This window comes from Phaseolus vulgaris, chromosome 7, assembly GCF_000499845.2.
Source record: "Phaseolus vulgaris cultivar G19833 chromosome 7, P. vulgaris v2.0, whole genome shotgun sequence".
In the NCBI taxonomy this organism is placed as follows: domain Eukaryota; kingdom Viridiplantae; phylum Streptophyta; class Magnoliopsida; order Fabales; family Fabaceae; genus Phaseolus; species Phaseolus vulgaris.
The window spans coordinates 28,388,800-28,412,264 of NC_023753.2; the positions used below are offsets into that span (position 1 = coordinate 28,388,800).

The 23,465-nt window shown below is 29.1% G+C and overlaps 2 protein-coding genes across 2 annotated transcripts; both read right to left on the bottom strand.

The window, feature by feature from the left end:
• Positions 1-6,938: 6,938 nt before the first annotated feature.
• LOC137829673 (histidine-containing phosphotransfer protein 1-like) lies at positions 6,939-11,007 on the bottom strand. Its single transcript, XM_068636538.1, has 6 exons — positions 10,738-11,007; positions 10,284-10,414; positions 10,134-10,202; positions 9,961-10,032; positions 7,278-7,350; positions 6,939-7,144 (listed from the first exon to the last, which is right to left on the bottom strand). Exons 1-6 carry the CDS (start codon positions 10,801-10,803, stop codon positions 7,103-7,105), a joined length of 453 nt encoding a protein of 150 aa, XP_068492639.1. The 5' UTR covers positions 10,804-11,007; the 3' UTR covers positions 6,939-7,102.
• A 1,196-nt stretch (positions 11,008-12,203) lies between these two features.
• Positions 12,204-16,624, bottom strand: LOC137829674 (receptor-like cytosolic serine/threonine-protein kinase RBK2). The gene is made up of 7 exons (XM_068636539.1): positions 15,194-16,624; positions 14,461-14,712; positions 14,212-14,366; positions 13,875-13,954; positions 13,661-13,796; positions 13,411-13,560; positions 12,204-13,066 (listed from the first exon to the last, which is right to left on the bottom strand). Exons 1-7 carry the CDS (start codon positions 15,543-15,545, stop codon positions 12,959-12,961), a joined length of 1,233 nt encoding a protein of 410 aa, XP_068492640.1. The 5' UTR covers positions 15,546-16,624; the 3' UTR covers positions 12,204-12,958.
• Positions 16,625-23,465: the final 6,841 nt, after the last annotated feature.

A 23,465-nucleotide genomic window follows, 5' to 3' on the forward strand; every position in this document is an offset into this window, starting at 1 on the left:
TTCTTCCTGTACATTTTGCACCCATCTTTATAGCAAAAAATACTAAAATATTTTGGTGTATAATTAATTTAATTTTCAACCTTAATTCTTCTTTTGCTATTAGTTTAATTTGTCACTGAGCATTGTTGAATGAGAGTCTTTTACTTCCTTTCTAACAAATCTTTCTTCTTTCTCTGAAACCACAGTAGGTGATTATATTTTTTTAAACCTTAATCTGGATTGCTCAATTTATAACATTTTTTTATTATACAGTCTAGAAAAGAGAAATGTGTTTGTTTATGTTCCAAATTGATAATTTTGGAACACTTTTCTGAATTGGATAATCTAAAAGGAATATGAAATGTTTCATATTAAGTGTTCTAAAATAGTGCATGATATATATGTTCTGGGAAGGTTGATCCATAAGGTTTCTAGGTCAAGTAATTTGGAACACTAATCTTATTGTTCTAAAATGTTCTATTTGAAAAATGAAAATTCATGTTTGGATTATCCTATTCAGAATGATTTCTTTTTTTATAAATATCTTGACGACTGTTTGTTTTGGAAATTTCAATTATAGAAATAATTTTTTTTTATCGATATTACCTTTTGTACCTATTAGATGCTAATCAACTTCAAACCACCACCAAAGCTTGTTGGAATCCTTAGCTTTGTAACAATGGAGTAAAAGAAACACAGACGCAAGCCAGAAAAAGTAAAGAAGGAAGAAACACCATTGAATAAAGAGTGGAATGATCATTTTTAAACTATGGAGATGCAAGTAGCAATTATAGAGGTGCAGGAAGTAAAATCTCTTTACTGAGCAATTGTGTCAGCCTTTTCTTGATTTGGGCTATTTTCTGTGTCCATCGGAGGAGAATGGAGTCTTGTCTGCGTCACCATCGCTTTACAAGCTGAACCTCCCAAATGAAAGAAAGGCAGTTTCTTCATGTACCCCCACGTTTTTTTCCTGCACCCCCATAATATTTTGCAGAGACAAAAATAACTCTATTATTTTTTAAAAACCCCAAAATGCACATAAGACTCACACTACTCTTTCTTCTTCCTTCTTCCTTTGTCCACAGACTGCGCACACATTGCTCCATCTCTTAATACGGAAAGGTGTTTTTTTTTGTGGTGGTCGGTAGTGTCTCATATTATTGTTTTCGCAGTTTATATCTAGTATTTCAGACAATACAGTTCGGTAATTTCATGGAATCAGGAATCTGCATTGGTTTTTTCACATTCTGGATTTGGAAGTCTATAAATTTTCCGGTTTGGGAATCCATAAATCTTCCAGATCCATCAATCTGTAACAAAAAATAGACTTTCGGATTCAGCAATCCAGAAATTAACAATTTATAACAATTTACTTATAGAACACCTTCTCGTCCGAAAAAAAACAAGGATTGATGAATCCGTAGCCTTTTTCCAAATAAAAAGTCAATATCAATTTCAAGATTTTTAAATTGTACAGGAACTAAATGTAGGAGTGCAGGAAGAAGTCCGAAAGAAAAAGGGGTTATCCTTGTTGTTATTATTTATTGTGTCCTTGCCTTTATTTTCACATTTTCTTTCATTATAATATATGTAAACTAACGTATTGTTTTCATTAAATTTTATTTCATATCGTGTTTTAGAAAAAGGGAAAAAATTAACAAGGAATAGGGTAGAAATAACCAAATAAATCCATTCAAGTTTCTTATCGAATTACTTTTCATGTTGTTAATTTAGTATACATAGTACATATTTTCATGATTAGGTGGACTGATGGAATAAAAAAATAAAATAAAATATTTTTTTATTCATTGAGAAATCTACAACTCAATTATTAGTGGCACTTTTATATAATTGTTTGTTAGAGAAAAAAAAATCCTTACACCACATGATTTATGGTTTGTTTAGTTTAGAAGATATTTTTTTAAACTAAATTTGGAATTGTTTGGCTTTTAAAATTAGAGAATAATTAATTTTGAAATTGGTGAAACTTATTTCTCATATATTTTCATTTGATCTTCCTCTACATCTCTTTTATATTTTTATGTGTAAATAAAATTATTTATTTATTCATATCCATTCTATTTTGTCTTTCTCCTATCAAATAAAATATTAGTGTACACTTAGTGTAAGGTCAAACTAAATTAAATATAAATTTATAATCTACATCGAAACTTAAAGTAATTTAAGTAGTTATATTTTTCACATCTAAAACAGTTTTAAAACTTCAAATACTAAATAAAAAACACACTCATATGCATAAAATTCAAGAATTATATAGTGTTTCTAAATAGTAACTTATATTACAAACAAAATTAACTTAATTTATTCAAAACAAATGTGAGAAATATAATTCACTTATTCAATTGAAAAAAAAATATAGAATTTTAAAAATATTAGTGCAACAATATACTCTATCTTTCAAATTATTAACGTTTGAATCAAGAGATAATAATTCCTCCTTTAGATAGGATAAACCAACTTTACTACATTTTAATTAGGGATGACAATACGGGTTGATATGTCTTGCATAGGCCCGTCTCATATTTGGTCCGCGAAATGCAGGTCGGGTTGAACCGCTTCGTATAAGGGTTGGTCTGCGGGCCACCCCGCATAAGAAAAATGTTTTTTTTTTAATTTTTTAAAAAATTAAATAATTTTTTTTCTTATTCAGATGCATCAGGTAAATGGTCTCATGATATTATTCTCACGACAAATGCCATAATAAGATGTGAGTAAATATTTCAAAATGTGAAATATGAGGCTGCATGAAGAAAATATGGGGGTGTAGAAAAAAATTTCTAAATTTTTAAATTCTGTCGGTCATATGGGTCAGCTTGCCCTACCCCACACTTGGCTCACGCGGATTAGGAGTTAGCGATGCGAGCCCAAATGGACCAAGAGGTTAGATAGTCTGTCCCACATTTTTCTCAACGAGCTGTAGGCTGATCTGCACAACCCGCTCCCACTTTGCCATCCCTAATTTTGGCCATGTCAAATTCAACCACAAACATTCTATTTGCATATATTAATTCCTTCATAGGAGAAACCAATTAGTTTCTTCCATAATGTTGGATTGATGAATATATCCGCCCTTTTTACCTTTGCCTACATAACACGCCTTCAAATATATAGCTTTCAGAATGCCTAATTATATTCAAACTTTTCAATCTCTTTTTAGGTAGGTTTCGGAAAAGAATTCAATCTCTTTTTATGTGGGTTTGAGAAAAAGTCATTTTTCAACCATAAGAAAAACATAGTAGTATGGAAATATAAACTAAGAAGTAAATTCACACTTAAATACAAGAAAGAGGAGAAATGAAAATATTGTATCTCAATACATTTTAATCGATGAAATAAACTTTAATCGACTAAAATCCCTAAAAAATTTATTTTTTATTAAAATAATTTTTAATAGATTAAAGCAGAGATTAAAAACACTACACTCACAAAAATCAAATAATAAAAAGTTATCCAACAAAATCAAATAAAAAAAAAGTCATCCAACAATCAAGATTTTTTTATGCCAAATCAAAATCAACACATTAATAAAAATTTAAATCCACACAAAAATAAGAATGAATTATGTAATCATACATTTAAATCAACACAACACTTTAAATAAAAAAATCAATATAAATATATTATTAGATCAAAAAGTTATAGTCAATAGTCAAAATAATATAATTGACAATTGATATAACTTCAAATATTATCTTCATAAATTTGTTGATAAAACAAAATAACTGCAAATCAAATGGAGGTCAGTAGAATGAAGGATGGGTCGAGATTGATATTAGAATAAAGTTTGAATATTACTAGAGAGAGCAATGTTCTAAAAGCAACATAAGTGTGAAATGTGGATTAATAAAATAGACATAACAAATGTAAATCTGAATGAACCATACTCTAATAAGGACAAAACTTACATTACGAAAACAAAAGGCAAAAGGGAAGGGACATTTCAAAAGTCTTGGTAGTATGAGAATGACAACCAAAAAAGCTATTCAGATTGGTAGTTTACGTCGAAATAAATTGCTTTATAAACTAAGTTTGATATTGTACATTAAGGTAAATCAATTCAACAATATACCATACAAATAAGGTACTTATAAGTTAAACCATATGAAAAGTTATAAATAATAGAACAGCACATATAAAATAACACTAAAATCATTTCATAATTTTCACAAATTGGAAAAACTTATTGAAAAGCTATTAGAAGGTTTATGAAGCAACAAACACAATGGTGATAGAAGAGAGTAGACAAAACGATGATGTGAAGTGAGAAAAGAAATATAATCTTGTGGGAGAGAGAAAGAAAGAATTAGGGAAGAGATAAAATCAACTAGTGACATCAAGATAAAGGATGACATTGATACAAGATGTAACTATGAACAAAATAACGAAATGAAGTTTATATCATAATTTAAAAAGATAACCAACACATTTATGAAAATAGGTTGACCCTATGGATCAAGGTGAATCTATCCATGAACTTAACTAAAAAGTTCAATCCTATTTTAGGTTACATATTTATAAAAATATGTTGTATTTTGTTGTATTATTTGATTGTGTTTAATACATGAAAAAACTGTTGTATAAGTTTAGAAATCAAAATAATAATAACAATATTCTTGTTTTAACCTTTAAAATTTAAAATCTTATATTTCAAAAATCATGTTATGCACTTTTATTTTAAAAACCATATACATATTTAGAAATACAGAGGGAGATGGTGGTAATTAATTATATTGTTTATTAGATATATGTATACTTATGTAAAGATTTTTTTTAATTTTTTTTTATTTAAAATAAACGAGTTTGCTGCATTTATCATCTATCACCTAAGAGCATCTATCAACTTAAAATTTGTCATATATTGGAAAAGAATTGTATCTGTATGTATGAGACAAACTAGGCAAGTAGAATGAAGAATAGAATGATCATTTTTAAAGTATGGAGTTGCAAGTAGCAATTATAGAGATGCAGGAAGTAAAATCCCTTTACTGAGCAATTGTTTCAGCCTTTTCTTGATTTGGGCTATTTTCTGTGTTCATCGGAGGAGAATGGAGCCTTGTCTACGTCACCATCGCTTTACAAGCTGAACTTCCCAAATATAATAAAGGCAGTTTATTCCTTTACCCTACGTTTTTCTTCATGCATTCCCACAATATTATACAAAGACAAATATAACCCTAATATATTTTAAAAACTCCAAAATGCACATAAGAGCCACACTACTCTTTCTTCTTCCTTTGTCAACAGACTGCACACATGAAATCTATTTCTCTCTAAACAGCGACAGTGTTTTTCCATCTCTTAGTATAGGTAGGTGTTTCTGGTGGTCGGTAGTGTCTCGGATTATCGTTTTCACAGTTTATATCCAGTATTCCAGATAATGCAGTTCGGTAATTTTACGAAATCAAGAATCCGCATTGGTTTTTTCACTTTCCAAATTTAGAAATCCATAAATCTTTCGAATTGGGGAATTCATAAATCTTCCAGATCGGGGAATCGTAAATCTTCTGGATTGAGGAATCCGTAAATCTTCCAGATCCATCAACCCGTAACAGAAATTAGGCTTTCGAATTCAGCAATCCAAAAATCAACAATTTATTAACAATTTGCGTTTGGAACATCTTCTCATCCAAAAAAATAACATGATTCACTTCTGGATTGATGAATCCGTAACCCTTTTCCAAATAAAAGGTCAAATCCAATTTCAAGATTTATAAAATAGTGGGAGTGTAGGAAGAAAAATGTAGGGAAGCAGGAAGAAGAAGGCTGAAAGAAAAAGGGGTTATCCTTCTTGTTATTATTTATTGTGTCATTGCCGTTATTTTCACATTTTCTTTCATTATAATATGTAAACTAATGTATTATTTTCATTAATGATATAACTTCAAATATTATCTTCATAAATTTGTTGATAAACAAAACAACTGCAAATCAAATGAGGTTGGTAGAATATGAAGGATGGGTCGAGATTGATATTAGAACAACGTTTGAATCTTACTAGAGAGCAATGTAGGAGTAAAAGCAACATAAGTGTGAAATGTGGATTAATAAAATAGACAAAAGAGATGAAAATCTGAATGGACCATACTCTAATAAGGACAAAACTTACCTTACGAAAACAAAAGGCAAAAGCGAAGGGACATTTCAATGGCCTTGGAATGAGAATGACAACCAAAGAAGCTATTCAGATTGGTTATTTACATAATTTTCACAAATTGGATGGTTAATTCGAAAAACTTACCTGAAAAGCTATTAGAAGGTTTATGGAGCAACCAACATAATGGTGATAGAAGAGAATAGACAAAGCGATGATGTGAGAAAAAAATATAACCTCATGGGAGAGAGTAAGAAAAAAAAAGGAAAAAGATAAAGTTAATTAATGACATCAAGATAAAAGATGACATTGGTACAAGATGTAATTATAAACAAAACAAAAAAGTAAAGTTTATATCATTATTTAAAAAGAAAGATAACCAATATAATTAAAAAGGTAATATTATAAAAATAGATATGGATTAAAGTGAATCTATGCATGAGCTTAAGGAAAAGTTTAATCTTAATTTAGGTTACATATTTTTATTTGATTGTGTTTTGATACATTAAAAAACTATTGTGGAAGTTTAGAAATCAAAATAATAATAACAATATCCTTGTTTTAGCCTTTAAAATTTAAAATTTTATATTTCAAAAATCATGTAATGCACTTTTATTTTAAAAACCACATACATATTTAGAAATACAGAAATACAGAGGGAGATGGTGGTAATTAATTATATTTGTTTATTGGATATATGAATACTTATGTAAAGATTTATTATATTTTTTTTATTTAAAATAAACGAGTTTACTGCATTTATCATCTATCACCTAAGAACATCTCTATCACCTTAAAATTTGTCATATATTGGAAAAGAATTGTATCGTGTATGTATGAGACAAACTAGGCAAGAAATGTTTATTCATATCATCACTATCCGATCGTTCAAACTTTTGACGTAATTGTGAACGAATAATCCATAAAGGACAAAAGAAAATAACAAACTCAGCTGCTCCATCAAAAGCTTCACTTCGTTATCATTTTCATATGTTGCCAATCATCTCTCTATTACGAGAAAGAACCACCACTAGCCTTGATATCTTTCTGCAGCTGCAATAATCAATACAAGAAACATATTTTAACATGATCATATTAGTACTCAAACATCATGCAGGACACAAATTCATGCAAGAAACGGTAAGAATATGCAGATAAAATTAGAAGGAAATATTATGGTAATTACCCTGAATAAGTATTGAAGACTGTTCTTCAGTAGAGAATATTCCTGTTGCAATTGTTGCAGACATCTCATGCACCTGAACCAACACTACTTTTCTTAGTAAAAGCCATAGTCCATAATTTGGTGTGAAGTGCCCATAACGAAGTATGCAGTAACCATACTAAATATATTTGCTATCATTTTAAAACTCAATGAAAAAGGGTATATATATTATAACCCACAAGCTGTCAACCTATTTTCCTGCATAGATTATTTTAATAGTGACTAGTGAATATATCTCCTCAAAGATATCCACATGTGAAAGCAGCTCACGTTCACTATTAAGAATACTTTTTATCACAGAAATATTGAACTAGAAAATCAAAAGATTTAGCAGAAAATTTTAAGCATGTAATAAATTACACTCCTTCATCAAAACACAGAAAGGCGAAGGTCAATGAACTGGAAGAGCAGCTGCATTTGAATTAAAGTCAGATAAATCAGTAAATAGACTTTGTCGTATAATCATGCCGACATAAACTGACTACTTGAATCATGCCACATATGAGTATGAATAAGATTATAGATGAAAACATTCTCAAATCTTTTAGCCTCATTACTTTAATTGGAGATTTTAAATTTCTATAATTATGTAAGAGCAAGATTGCTTCTTCCAGGCTCTAAGATTTGATTGCAAAATTATCATTTTGATAACCCATATATATAACTCTTGACCTGCAGCTTTAAAAATAAATATATATAACTAAAGGGTATATTTATAGTTAAATAGTATAAAGAAATATTAAAATAATAGTATTAAAAATTAAAAATAAATATATATAATTAAAGGGTATCTTTATAATTAAATAGTATAAAAAAATATTAAAATAATAGTATTGTTAATTGCAAAGGGAATGTAAAAAAAAAATGGTGTCAACGTCGTAATAAGGTTCAATATGATTTCATTAAGTTAAGACTGATTAGGAGTTTTTTTTTTTAATACTGTTAACAATTCTATAACAGATTATAATTAAAAATAGAAATAAATTGAATAAAATGACACAACTTTTGTAAGGAAAGCACAATGAAAAGACACAAGTTTAAGGTATACAAATTTAAATTTATTTTTCTTTTTCTTTTTATTTGTAATCTGATTCAAGATTGGGAATATATCAATAACTCAATTTAAATATTGTATTAATCAAATTACAATTATAAATTAATATCTCCTTCCTTATATAGTTTCTCAGAATCTATGAGAAAATGTGTGTTCGGTTTACCTTTAAAAATATAAGGTTTTCAAATAACTTTTTGTTAAATATTTCAATAACATTTCCATAAATAGGTGAGGTTTAACCTTTCTTTTGTAAAAAGTTATATTTTTACCATTATTAAATTAAATCATTTAATATTAAAGTTTTTGGTTAAAAGAATACATTACTCTTTTATTTCCAAAAAAAGTTATATGAATATTACTAATAATATTTTACTAACTAAACTGAATTGTATAATTTCTAAAATTCACAATTTACGGCATTCATATTCATAATTCTTAACAATAACGATTAGGTATGTAAGAAAATTTGGTTCCAACTAAATGCCTTTTTTATTTCTTTCTTTAGAATGATTATATCTATATTTTATAATCATTTTATATTACTATAAATTTAGACAAATCACAATTAAATTTTCCTACTATTACAAAGAATTTATTTTTAATTATTAATATTTATATGTTTTTATATTAGAATAAAATGAATAATTAAAATAATTAATAATAACTAAAATAAAATAATTTAAATTTTGGTATTTTATAAAAATATTTTAATTTATTATTTTGAGTATGATTTTTTATTATATTTATAATTTATATTTCTAAAAAAATATTTTTAATATTAATTTCTTTTAAACTTTTAAACTACTTTCCTTTTTTCCTCTATCTAAACAATTCACTTCCCCAATCTTTTTTCCCTCCTTTCCTTCCATTCCATTCCCATCTCTTCCAATCCAAACAAAACACAATCACCATTAAAAACCTTAGACAATCACCACCAAATTTTAAAATTATGTTCTAAAGCATCTCAATAATCCTCTCCCTTAACTTTTGCCCACACTTTCCCTACATCTTTACAGTAGAAATTTACATATTTAAATACAAAATTGAAGAATGTCAAGACAAGAGTAAGTATTCGGGGGAAAAGTTCAAAAATTAGTTAAGTTCCAAAAATTAGCTATATACAATACTTTATGTCTTAAAAAGTTTACAGACTGTATTATTATAATTTCTTAAAATCATCAAACAAAAAAAAAGTATTTTAAGGAAATTCTTCCTCCCAAATTAAAGCTAAAATCAGAAGCCTCTAGTAGACGTAGTAAAGATCTTCACTAGAGAGTAGAAGAAACGATATTCACCTACTCTTGCAATACATACTAGAGAGTTCTGTCATTTAAATTTTTTGGGAGGAATTTTAAAAACCACTATCATACCAATTTAAGATGTATTCTATTAGTAGATCTCTGAAACTCTTAACAAAGTTTCAGAAACCACATGTAAGGTTTTCTATTGACTTGACCACCGAATAAACTCCGGAACAGACGAATAAATGCCAAATCAAGATAATTCACATGACATGAGATATGACTGTTGGAGCAACAGCGTGAAGTGCACGTTCAAAGATTCAAGAGGAATATGTAAGAACACACTCACCCGTCCAAGTTCTTGGTCTCACAGAAAGTCCTGAAGGTAGCGCAGACACTTTTAACTCTAGCAGCACCAACACTGTTGAACAAATTAAACAATATCACACATGAAAAGAAATACTTTCTTGATACATAAATTCCACAGTTAATACACAGAAAAAATCAGACACAGCATGACACCTGGCACTGCTTCCCTTGTACTGATGAGCATAAGCATCTATTTGTTTGAAATCAGCAGGCACTTGTTCTCTGCATAACAACTCAAACCCAACCATCATTCATAATATTCATACATAAACAAAACTAGTTAATCACCACAATAATACTTACAGACAACGTGCCATGTTTTTTAGGAGATTCTCAGAATCATCAAAGAACATAGTGACAACCTCAAGCACAAAATCTGGAGTACTCTCATCCTGCAGTTTCTGAAGCTGGCTGAATTGATCATCCAAGAACCCCTTCTCCACGCCAACAAAAACAAATCCAAATCACGAAGCAAATAATACAAATTGAAAACAGTAATAATCAGGGTTTAGAACGGATTTGTGATCAAAATAATAATAATAATTAAAATTTTAATCTTTTTTATTATCGGTAAAAGAAAAGGGAGGGTTAAGTTTTGTGGACGGAAAATGACTTGGCAGTGGTAGAGTAGGAAACAAACATGGGGACCAACGGCGACGTCGTGTTGCGATATATTTGAACGTAAAGAAGAATGAACAGTAGCAATGAAAAAGCGCAGAAATATTGGAGTGAAAGGGAGAAGAAAAAGGAAGCGAACCTGTTGAAACATGGCGGATTGGTGTTCACGCAGCTTGGCCTGCAACTGATGAACATCCATGGTCATTTTCTATGATGTCAGATCTTGAGTTGAAATTGAAAATTGAAGGGAATTTGTGTGTGTCTGAGTCTGAGAATGAAAATTGGTGAACCCTGATTCGTAATTTGACCACTCACTGCTCGCTACTACACCTTCTTTTGCTTACAAATGCTTCTCTCTCCTTCTTCAGGGACACCCTTTTTATTCGTGACAGTTATAAATAACGTATATATTAGTTTTAAATGTGAGTAAATGCACTTAAATTTCTTTTTAATTCTTTTCAATTTCTTTTATTATTTTTCTTTTTCTTCAAAATACTTTCCATCCTTGTTTCTTCCATGGATCTCTAGATATTATATCTCGGAATGATGGATTATGTCATATTATTTAATATTTGCCATGTTGTTCTAATTGGTAATAAAAATTATTTTTTAGAATTAAGAAAGTTAAAATTAATAAAAATGTAACAGATTAAGATGATACATATATTAGAAAATTATTAAAATTTCTTTTTAATTTTTATAACTTTCGTTATCTAAATGTACCTTTTAATGTATATTTTACGAAATCAATATCATAGTTAACAAATATTGCTACCATCGAAACTCCACATATAAACCTAATCATAAAAAAAAACATATGACATGGTTTAAATTGGCAATCATGGATCAATTTTTTTTAAAAAAAAAAAAACTGCGTCAATTATTTTATAAAAAAATAATTTATATATAAACTAAAATGATTTCTTAGAGAAGATATAAAAAACTAATGACTTTTTTTGTATAGGTTTATTTTATATATTGATATTCATATAAAAACTTACGAAAATAGAACTTTGAATGGTTGAATATGATGAATATTGTCTGTTATATGATTCAGTTTCTTTGGTGTCATTTTTCCTGATTTTTAATTTTGTTTTATCAATAGTATTTCCAATCGACAGATAGATACAGATTTATTTGGGGACATAAAGATTATGAAAATAAATTTTACATCTTATAACAAAGTCTTTATATATATATATAAATATTATTAATAAGGATCTGATGAAAGAAGGAAGAATAATATCTGGAGCGACCAATTCTACGACCCACACGTGGATGTGGGGATTCTTATTATTTTTCTGTTTCACTCCTTCAACAACTACCTTCCACATTATACCTGTCATTTCATCCTCCCCCACCACTTTTTTATCCCAATCCAAATACAGTGCTTCTTTGTCGCCTATTTCTGGTCAAATTTATACTACTTACATTCTCCATTTTCTTTATTTTTTTTCTTGTTATTGGTAATTTTTTTAATACTAATATTTTTACAAATAGTTTATGATCGGAACTGTAATGGATACTGTTGAACATATACAACATGATGATATTTAATTATTGTTATAATCTATATAAAACACCTTAATTATGGGACTGTGAAAATATATCTAAGATGATGGTATATTGATTTCTCAAAAAAAAAATTATGATATATTAACAAAGAAATAAGTAGTATGTGTGTATGAAGACAATGTTAAAACAAAAGTACATATGTGACGAGCATTTGATAAAAATTGTGCGGCCTCAATTCATTTAGCATATATTGATGTCTGTTTGTAATGTGCTGCAGTTGATCGGTATGTCACATTCCAAGAGCTACTAACAATTATTGAAGATTATGCACTTCCACTTCTCCGCAACACGAATCAAATTTTCCAATCAAATGCTTCCAAGAGACCCAGATCTTAAACAGATTTCATTTACATCCAAAAGCCTCTAGTGGCTTTCTTTCTGTGCTTTCCACCTAATCACCTTTTTCCACCTATTTGTAAGAATCGTGAAAGGAAGGGAGAGAGAAAAGGTATTTGTTTTTATTCAATAAATAATTTAGGTAGACCCTATTGGGAGGGGAACAAGAAATTAGATTCAATGAGTTAAGGCTCATAAGGAGTTCCATATTTCTTCCTTTCATGTAACTAAGTATTTGGCTCTACTACCATTTTTTATGAAGAATCTATTATGTACACAGGTTGTTGTTGAAGGGTATAATAGCATGCTCTTTTTTTGGACAAGGCGAAGTGCAAAATTTTGAGTTTGATGAGGCAATTTCTATCTGCAGAAACTCCAGCAGAAAGAAGGGATCATAGAGACCACCTTCCCCCTTGATGATCGTGTGAGTACATACATGTTCAATTCAACTATTCGGAATCATGAAGTTCTTCTCGGAAGACTCTTCTGAAGAATGGCATTCGGGTTTTCTTCATGCCCTTAAAGCAGCTAAGGTTACCGTTCAGAAGCTGTACAACCTGCACCAAAGGGTCACATGCTTCATAAAGGACTTTGTCATAGTCACATGCTTCATAATGGACTTTGTCATACATATTAAGGTACACAGACACAGAAGGGTTAGTAGGTGGTTGACTCGCAGATGTTCTGCCACTACAACAAGTGGACCACAGTACATATGGAAGACATGAGTACTGGATGATGGCATATGTCAGAAACATAACACATCATTTCCTATTAGCAGAGCCAACCTCAATTCAATTCAAAGTTTAGTAAAGTTACATGTGTGGTAAAGAAAACTATACAACCAGTTTTACTGCGAAAAATCCACGTTGAGAATTGAAAAGATAGAGAGACAACGTACCTGTCTTGTAGAGGGACGACGAAGAGAGGACTGTTGTATGCACAAAGAAGCAGCTAAGAGCATAAGATTCATTTGCCTCGAGTCGAAGTTACCTACTAGTGAAGGATCAATCAGCTCCATAATATCATTTTTTTTCAGCAACGGCTTCGCCTGAAATTTTGTTAGGAGAAAGATAAAATAAAATAAGAATCTAGAGTGAAGAAGAGGATGAAATCTGTGTGTAAAAAGAGTAAATGGTAAGATACTATACCCACAACACAAGGCTTTGCTGTGAATAATCTAGTGCTCGACGCCCACTCACTAATTCCAATAGCAACACACCAAAGGCAAATATGTCCGTTTTCTCGTCCACTATGCCATGCAGCAAGTATTCAGGTGCAAGGTAACTGGCAGTAAAAATGGAACCAGAGTTAACAGGAATCAGAAAAGCATTTTACCAGAATGTAATTGTGAAGGTCACAAACCCGAAAGTTCCTTCAAATTTTGAAACGGTGTGGTGAGTCCAATTTTCTGGCAGCCATTTTGCTAGCCCGAAATCACAAATCTGTCCAAAAAAATCGTAACGTTTCAATTTATTCCTGAAATATTTTGAAGTCCATTCTAACCTACATAACATGGAAAACTGATGTGACCGAAACGAGGGAAGTTTCGTCCATCACATAATGGGGAATCTACCAAAAATTGTTTGTCTTTAAGGTAAATTCAAAACTGCAAAAGACATAAGGTACTTCTGGTGATCAATTATTGAATCAATATTATACAACAGAATCCTAAGCCTTCATTTGTGCATTCATATCATACCTGAGGCTCAAAGTCCTCCGTGAGCAAGATATTGGCAGCTTTTATATCCCTGTGGATAATTCTTCTTTGACAACCCTCATGAAGATATAGTATACCATTAGCTATTCCTAATGCAATTTTGTGCCTTGTACACCATGGTAGTTTCTCCTTGGAACCTAATGATCAGTGAAATGATAATTTTGAACAAAACGTAACTATTGACTCAATAAAAAATATAAAGGGAAAAATTAACAACCAATTTACCATTACCATAAAGAACTGAAGCTAGGCTCCCTTTTTCAGACAACTCAAGAACTAGATACATTCCACCATCCACTCCATAGCCAACCAGTTTAGCAGTATTGGGATGGTTTACGTGCGCCATTACACCAAGTTCTGATAAGAAATCCCCTATGATTTCATCAGCTGTTCCCCTTGTTAAACGTTTAATTGCCACTAGCTGACGATTTGGCAAACACCCTTTGTAAACTTCAGCATAGCCACCTTTCCCAATCATATTTTCTGCGCCAACCAACATGAAATTGAGAATTTAATTCAAATACACTAACAATATAAAGTGCACCAACCAACATAAATTTTGAATTTAATTCAAACACAGTAACAATATGAAGTGCACCAACCAGCATAAATTTTGAATTTAATTCAAATACACTAATAATATAAAGTTTTTTTCACATTATCATCTAACAGTCTATTTGGAATCGCTTTAAAAACACATCAGGCGACTAAATAACAAGGAATTGGTAAAGGCTATATGAAGTTAATTCGCCATTAATGTGAAATTTTGAAACGATTTCCTAAAACTGACACAAAACTTAACGTACTATAGTCGAAGACTAATACAAATTCCTTTTCACAAAAACTGCTGATTTGTACTTAGTTTAGAACATCGTAAAATAGACTGAAAATTTAAACCAAGCAAAGAAATCCAATCATTCGGTGTTCCTTGATGAGAAATATAATTCTGAAGCAAGATGCATACCTTGGCTAAATGAATTGGTTGCAACCTGAATCTCATGATGAGTAAAGATCTTCCACGGTGACCTGCAAGGGGATGCATTTGCATCCAAGAAACAACTTGGGAGAATGGTCTCCCTCATGCTAGTGCTCATTCTTTTGGAGAGCTTGATGGCACTGAGAGGGTGCAACGTGTTCATCTGTTTCTTCGACCCACTCCTAAACAACTGAACAAATGCGTGCCACCTAGAAGCAGGTTTTGAAAGGTCTTGAGACTCAGAATCCACTGCAGGCTCTTTGGAAGAACTTGATTCTGAATCTGAGCTCCTGAAATAGTCCTCCAGAACTGTAACTGGGGAATCCACCTTGTCCTTCATTTTTGGTGACCAACAAACACAGAAACCCTCAAGTAAAAGAAAAGATATCACACACCCACCAGGAAAGTGAGAAATTTCATGATGCGGGTTTTTTTTTTTCTCGGACAACAAAATGTTTCTTTCCTTTTTCACTAAAAGTAAATATAAATTAAGAACAACCTATCAAACATGAAATTAGCCTTTCTAGGAATATGCAGGTAACCCAAGGAAGGAGAATAAGAGTCGATGCAAAAGTATCAAATAGAAGAACATTGCCCAAAAAGATTGTATCCCAGAAAATTAAATAATGGAATTTGGAATTTGAATATTATTTTTTTTCTCAAGTTTAGGTAAAAACAAGGAAAAGACAAGGAAAGCTTCCTGAAGTGTAAGAATCAAAGAAGCCCAAGGGATAAGCCAAAGCGACAGAGAAAACCATGTTTTGAAGAGACCCAAAACATACGTATCAGAAAAAGACAGAGTACTCTGCATCCATACAGGGACACAGCATCTCAGAAACTCGCTAGGTGAATCGCACAGAAACTTAGATGATACAAGACAGTGAAAGGGGAAGAAGAGTGAAACACAAGTTAGGCAGCTGAGGAACACAGAGAAAAATATCCAATATTGTTTTCAAAAACAAAGAAGAAACAGAGGAAGGGACAGTGGAGAGAACACAGACAGAAGCATCAGAGGTAGTTTGGTTTACTTGGCCACCCCGCTTCAACAAACAACTATCATTGCCCTTTTCAATCTTGTCCCGCTACTACTCACAATGTTTCTTTTGAATTTCGCATATAACAAAATAGTGAACATTTTGCGGCCAGAAAAAAAATCAGTTAAATAATATTTTGGAGTCTAATCTCCGTTACGCAGATTTGCATCCCATAAATAAATAATAATACTTATTAATATTATTATTACAGGTTGTGGATTTTGAATAGGCACCTTATGATATAAGAAACGAAAGTTGGGGTGAGGGTGAGGACTATGATTATGCTATTTGGGGTTTGGATTGTAGAAGAAGGTAGAAGAGGTGGCAAAGAAAAGATGGCTTTGGCCATGCATGCCAAAATGATTTTTATATATAATATTTGTATACTTTTTTGTTTGACAAAACTTATTAAAAAGTTGTTCCTATATTTTTATTATCCACAAAATTACATTAATGATATAAAAAAGTGATGACCAAAAAACATCGTCCTTATCCTGGTCAGAGTCAGAGACGCCTATGTTGTGTGAACTTCTTGGTCTCTTCAAGGATACGCCACGTGCAAATTGTTGTTTCTTTATTTTATTCTCTTCGTTGCGCAAGTTGCCATGTAGACTATTGCTAGAAACAAAAACAACAAACATAATATATAAAAGAAATAAGAAAAAGTCTAAGGTAGGTTTAGTGTATGGAAAATTCTAGTTATAATTCTAAAATAATATTTTATACCATTGGAATATACTCAAATATGAAAAGAAAAAAGAATGAAACAATGAAACATACCAATCCTCATTGATCAAATAGAACTTTTCAAGAACTGTGCCTTTTCATTTTTAATTATTAAAGAGAGAAGTTAGTTATACATGTGCCCACACCATAATTCTGTTCATTATTATTGACATTATGAATACCTCTTCCACTGCTTGGTTTAAGCTCTACTAATTAATTAATTAATTGATTTAGTGGATGTCCTAATGAAGTGTTATTTGGAAAGAACGTAACGTCCTACCAATTCTTGAAGAGTATAAATATTATACTCGATTCGCTATCATTTCAGCGTAATTAACACAATGACTAGGCACAAGCCAAACGCCTCAGCCAAGAAACTGAACCACAACACTCAACATCTTCTTATTATTACTCACCATTCTTCACTACCAAATTATCTCCCAGCCTTCGCACTCAATCATTTCACCATATTCAACTATTTTTATCTCTTTCCATCGTCCAACTATCACTTTTTTTTTAAGAAAATTATTTTTTCCTCGAATCTTTAGATGGATGAATGAATCTATTTTCGTACGCTTGAATTCGCGATTGATTGAGGCTTAAGGTGTGTACTAATTTACTCAGACAACAAAATGGCTCTCGTCCAAATTTTTCATTTTTCCAAAGAAAATGTAACCATCACGTTATATATTGTACCAATTACTAATCAAAAAATTACTTCATCCTAATTTTGATTCACTCTAACATGACAAAAATAGGTTGAGTTGTGTTTTACTGTTTGAAATAAGAAGGTTCCCATCACTTGATGTTATAATCGAATTATAACATGTTATCTATTGATGTCGCCTGCATATGAATTTCTGTTTTTGGAGATACTTGTAAAAGATAATTCATACTTAAGTTAATTAGTTTTTAATAGTTGATTATAATAAATATTAATAAATATAAATATGTATATTGATATAATGTTGATAAATTTATTTATAAAAATAGGTTGAACTCGTATATTTATATGGATATACATTAATATGATTTTTTTGTGGTTAATGTTTATGCATCATTATGCAACTTGATATTTCAGTTATGTCTAACAATAATCATTTGTCATCACATGAAAAAAAAATTATTTAAAAAAAAAATACAAAAATATGGGAGAATTAGACCAAAACTCATATATTAACAAAAACGACCCATATGTAGACTTTATTTATTCATAAAGAATTCTAAGAATAGACTAGATGGTAGCTTATTATACCAATGAAAAGATTATCTATGAATAAATCCTAAATTAGTCAATTTATCAGCCCACGCATTTCCTTCACGTAAAATATGAGTAACCCTAAACCTGATTTTCCCACAGTAATTAAGACAAGTATTCCATCGATTACGAAACAACCAAAGAAGATTAGTCCTAGCAGTAAACGCAACACAAACCAAAGCAGAATCACATTCTAGTCAGACATTAGTTAGCCCCATATTTTGAGTTTCCTCCATAGCATGTACCCCATAAAACTCAGCAACTAAAACAGTTTGAACTTCAAAAAACGCATAGAAAGCTCCAATAAATTCTCCATACATACTCCCACAGAAAATACCTTCACAAGTAACAAGACCAAGATATCCCCTATCAGCCTCATCAGTGTTAATTTTAACCCAACCTGGTGAAAGAAACTCTCATCTAACAGGAAGAGGACGAAGAACTTTACCAATATCAGTATTAATACCAAAAAACTTGATCACGTTGAAATTTAATATATCATTTTTCATTGAAGTTTTAGACAAATTTTTCACTAGACAAGTTAAATCTTTAATAACCGAAATAACCCTAAAAACCTCATTCTTATCCTGAAAATGAGCATAATTATGCATACGCCATATTATCAAAATAGAAAAAGTTATCACAACAAGTTTAATCAATTTAACCAAAAGACTACCATCATGAAGGAGCCTCCTAAGATACAAAGTGAAATAAATGAAAAAAAATAAAAATGTTTAGTTTTTTATATCCAAGAGGAATAGGTATACAACCCATCCGATAAAACAATATTTTTATTAAAAATATAAACGAAATTCAGTTATTTTTATAGTATTAAACCTTTCTAATGTTAGAAAATTAATTTATAAAATAAATTAACAATTGAATCATATATATTTTAATCTTTTAGAACAATAAATCTTAATAACTGTCTGATAAAATCTTTAAACTATTTTGTTTTGTTTTGAAATAAATAAAAGGCCACGACATTTGAAACACTGGAAGAAGTGAAGAAGGTGATGTTTCGTAGCGGTGACTTCATGGCCTTTCCACATGTTTCTTGTGCAGCATTCGGTGAACAACTTTCTTATCCAATTAGTAATCAAACTCGAGTCCACAGAAATATAATATTGAGTTCAATAGAATATATAATATTATTATATTTAAATACAATAATATTGAGTTCAATCTCATATCATAGCATCTTGACTTTAATGTTGTGTTAGTACGGAAGCAAATAGATAAGAAAAAGATGATGAATAGATCATAGATAAAGTAAAAGGAAAAGAGTTTGTTTATAAATCAACAAAGGAAGATAATAAAAATGTTTTATTGGTGAGGTCGGACGACTGATTTCTTGTTTCGGTTTTTATTACTGGTCGATCGATATCATGGTCCGTTTTAATGGTTACCGACATCTCAAATCTATATACTCAAGTAGAGTCAATGAAGTTAAGTGTATCGGGGAGAAGTAAGGAATCATCAAGTGCAGTGCTCTGACAATCGAGTGTCGAATACTTTTACTGACTTAAGCACCAGAGTGCCTTTTCATGAGACGGTCGAGAGCCAAAACTAGAAATGAAATGTGAGAAACGATCAAGAAAAGAGGTTGGAAAGTAACATGACCGACCAACAAAAAAAAAATACAAAATTTTTCAATAATTATCTGGATCTCATCTCCCTAATAGGAACATTTAATATATAAATAATTAATCTACTTATTTTTAGATTTTTTCCTCTTAAATATACTTAAACAAATAATTCAACTTACTATTTAATAAATATAAAGTTTAAATATCGTGTAGTTAGTTGTTTTTTCTAACTAAAATATTATTTTAAAAATTATTTTAATTTTTTTTATTAATAATATAAATTAATTTAAATATTAATAATTTTTTAATTTATAAAATAGTATTTAACTTAGTAATATAGTTATTAATTATTTTTTATTTTTAAAATTAATTTTTATTTAGTAATTTTTATTTATTTTTTTAAAATATATTTTTTACACTTTTATCGAAAATATTTATTTTTCAATATAAGATTTTTCATTTTAAGAAATTTTAAAATAAAAACCATATATTACTTTTAATTTAATCGTTTTTCTACCTTATATTTATAATGTCTCATGTTTTCATTGCCACCTTTTACTCTCTTCATCCAGAAGCATCTTCAAAGATCGTATCCTATGTCATAAGTTTAAGATATCTAAATCTTATAATACATTCTAGTATGCTGACATAATAAATTTAAAAGTCAAGGCCTTAAGTTTTAAATAAGAGCACATGGATTATAAAAAAAAGGAGTAAATATTGTGTCACAATAATATTCCACAAATAATAATTTACAATAATCAATAATAAAATTAATATTAATATTTTTAATTGAAGGATAAATAGCATATAATTAAATAAAAATTTATAAAACTCTTGTATTAAAAAATTAATATAATATCTTAAAAATGATACAACATAATAGAAGTTGGAAAAAAAAAATTTAAGAACCATGTTATTAGCTATTTCTACCTTTTATTTTTCTTTTTCATTTGCCATTCCCTATTCATTTTGTTCAACCCACCCTGTGAAATGATTTCACTTTCTTTCACAATGAAGAACCCTTCACTCAACATGTCCAAAACCAATATATTAAAGATGATCTATATAACTATGTATTGCAAATGTTATTATTATTTTTTGCTTTTAAAACTTTTATAACCCAACACGAGTTTATTAGCTTAATGCTTTAACAATTAATTATTTAAGACAAATTTTCTATCTCAAATTTGACTCAACTTAACCTGTTTATTGTGTGTTCAAGTGGATGAACTCAAACCAAAACTACTGGAGATCAATTAAAATTTTATGTCAAATTTTATAAAATAGTTATATTAATATGTTCCTTAAATTCGTCCAGAAAACATATAAAAAAATATTTTTATATCAAGACAAATTAAATATCATTTTATAAAAAATTATGATTGCAAATTTCAATCATTATTTCACGTGTCATCAAGAAATTTAGTGAACATACAATTTTCTTATAAAAAATACATTAAATTAAAAAAAGTACATTATCTTTTAATATAATAGTAGTCGACAATCATTTGATAAAGAATTTATCTTTTGATCATGAAGAAAATAGAAAGAGAAAAATAGAAAAATTTGTCGTTGCAAAAACTAATGGGTTAAAATAATTTTTTAGTAGTCCTTCATAACTTTATTTAGCTTACTTTTCAAACTTTTCACAACACCATAATTCAACTAATGCTCTTGAGACTTAAGTAGAGCATTAGATATAATAACAAAAAAGGAAAACATAATGGTAGAGAGAAAAAAATTATATATATATATATATAAACATGTCTGAATGATTAAAATAAAATATAATTAAAAAAATAATAAAAATAATAATAATAATTAAAGTGTAATCATTAAATCAATTATAGCTAATTTTTCTGCTACAACTTATTACTAAATCAGTATAAAGAATGGTTATAAAGTTTTATATTTTAAATAGAACCATTTAAAAATTAGAAAATGAATTACAAAAGAAACAGTCTATTAAAAACGAAATACTCATATATTTTATTTAAAAAATAATATTATCTTCACAGTGAAAACTAATAAAAACAAAATATTTTATATAAATAAATCAATACTTAACCATTATTTGTATAATGAAATTCTAAGTAAAATAATTACTAAATCTCTCTCTTTACTCTGCTATATTACTTTTTCTTTAATTTGGATTTGTATAAGATTAATTTTAGGTTGTTAATAGGTAAAATTGAATTATTAGCATAAGGATTCAGACTAATGGGAATGTAGGTTATGAGTGGGAATATTTTGAAAAGTGTAAATCATCTATACTTCACTTCTAAAGTTGTTTTTAAGGTGTGGTATATGACTTATGCGTGGGTGGGTAGATTATTTCTACATTGTGTTAGAGGTGAAAAATATTTTGAACAAATTGGTTTGATGGACATTAATTGTCTAAAAACTCCATGTGGATGGCTATAATATGGGGTATCTAGAATTAGAGAAATTGTATTATTTTAAAGAATGCACTGGTTGATGCTATTAAAAATTTTACTATGGTTCAAATGAAGGTTTGGGCATGGATTAACTATAAGTTTTTTAAATCAAATTTTTCTTATTCTGATTAGTGTCCTAATTTATATGTGTGTTTAAACTTTATTGATTGAATGACCTTTATATGATTTTCATGTATCATGTACAAGAAATTCTTATTCAAGGGCATAGCTAAAGCAAACATGATAGAAGAGGTCGTGAAATCCTTGAATGGTATGCAATGTTTTGAAAGATAAGATAAATTGGTTGTATGTATTTGTATCCTTGAATAGTTTTATGCAACTTTTTGTTGTTGGGTTGAAAGAAAATGGTTCAATGAAGATTTTTTTTAATATGTTAAGATAATTTTATGCTTGACGGTATTTTGGGTTGTTTTATTTTTTATTTAATTATCCGAAGGTAAGCTTTAGATCTTATTATTGATATAGATTTATGTTTTTTATCAATTTTTGTTTAGGGATGAATTTTTTTCTGAGTTAGAATATAGCTAATCCTCCCATTTATGTAATTCTGTATTGTGATAAAAAAAAATATTATAATTCGTTAAGTTCTGTATTGGTTTTGCCCTTGAAACCTAATTATCCTAAAAAAACTACCTCTATTCAGAATAACTTGAAAAAAAATATTATTTTCTAACGGACCGCTTAAACCAACAAAGTTGAAGTGATTAATTATGTTCTTTCTTAAAAAAAATTCATTCTCGGATTAAAATTTCGATTCCAAAATTATGAAATTTAAAATATATTTTTTGGGCTACTTTTAAAATTCCATATCCTTTTCAAAAGTTATAATAAAAAACTTTTTATATATATCTTTTTCTCCTAACGAAACATAATTTAAAAACAAAATCATCAAACTCTAAAATAAATAATATTTGAAGTATGATAATTAGCAAATTTGAGATTAGATAAAAGTAATAGCATTCTCGTCTTCAATTTTTTAAAATGTGAAGTTGTTGTTTAGAAAACTAATTTAAAAAAATGTTAGAAACTATAATGAAATGCATTAAAAAATTATAAAGAAGAGCATTCATTTTAATTAAAAAATTATTTTTGATTTCCTAGTTAGTGTCGTTTAGCGTTTGGCTAAGTTGAAACCTATTATTTACCACGTTAATTGAAAAGTAATGTATAACTAAGAAAATACACATGGTG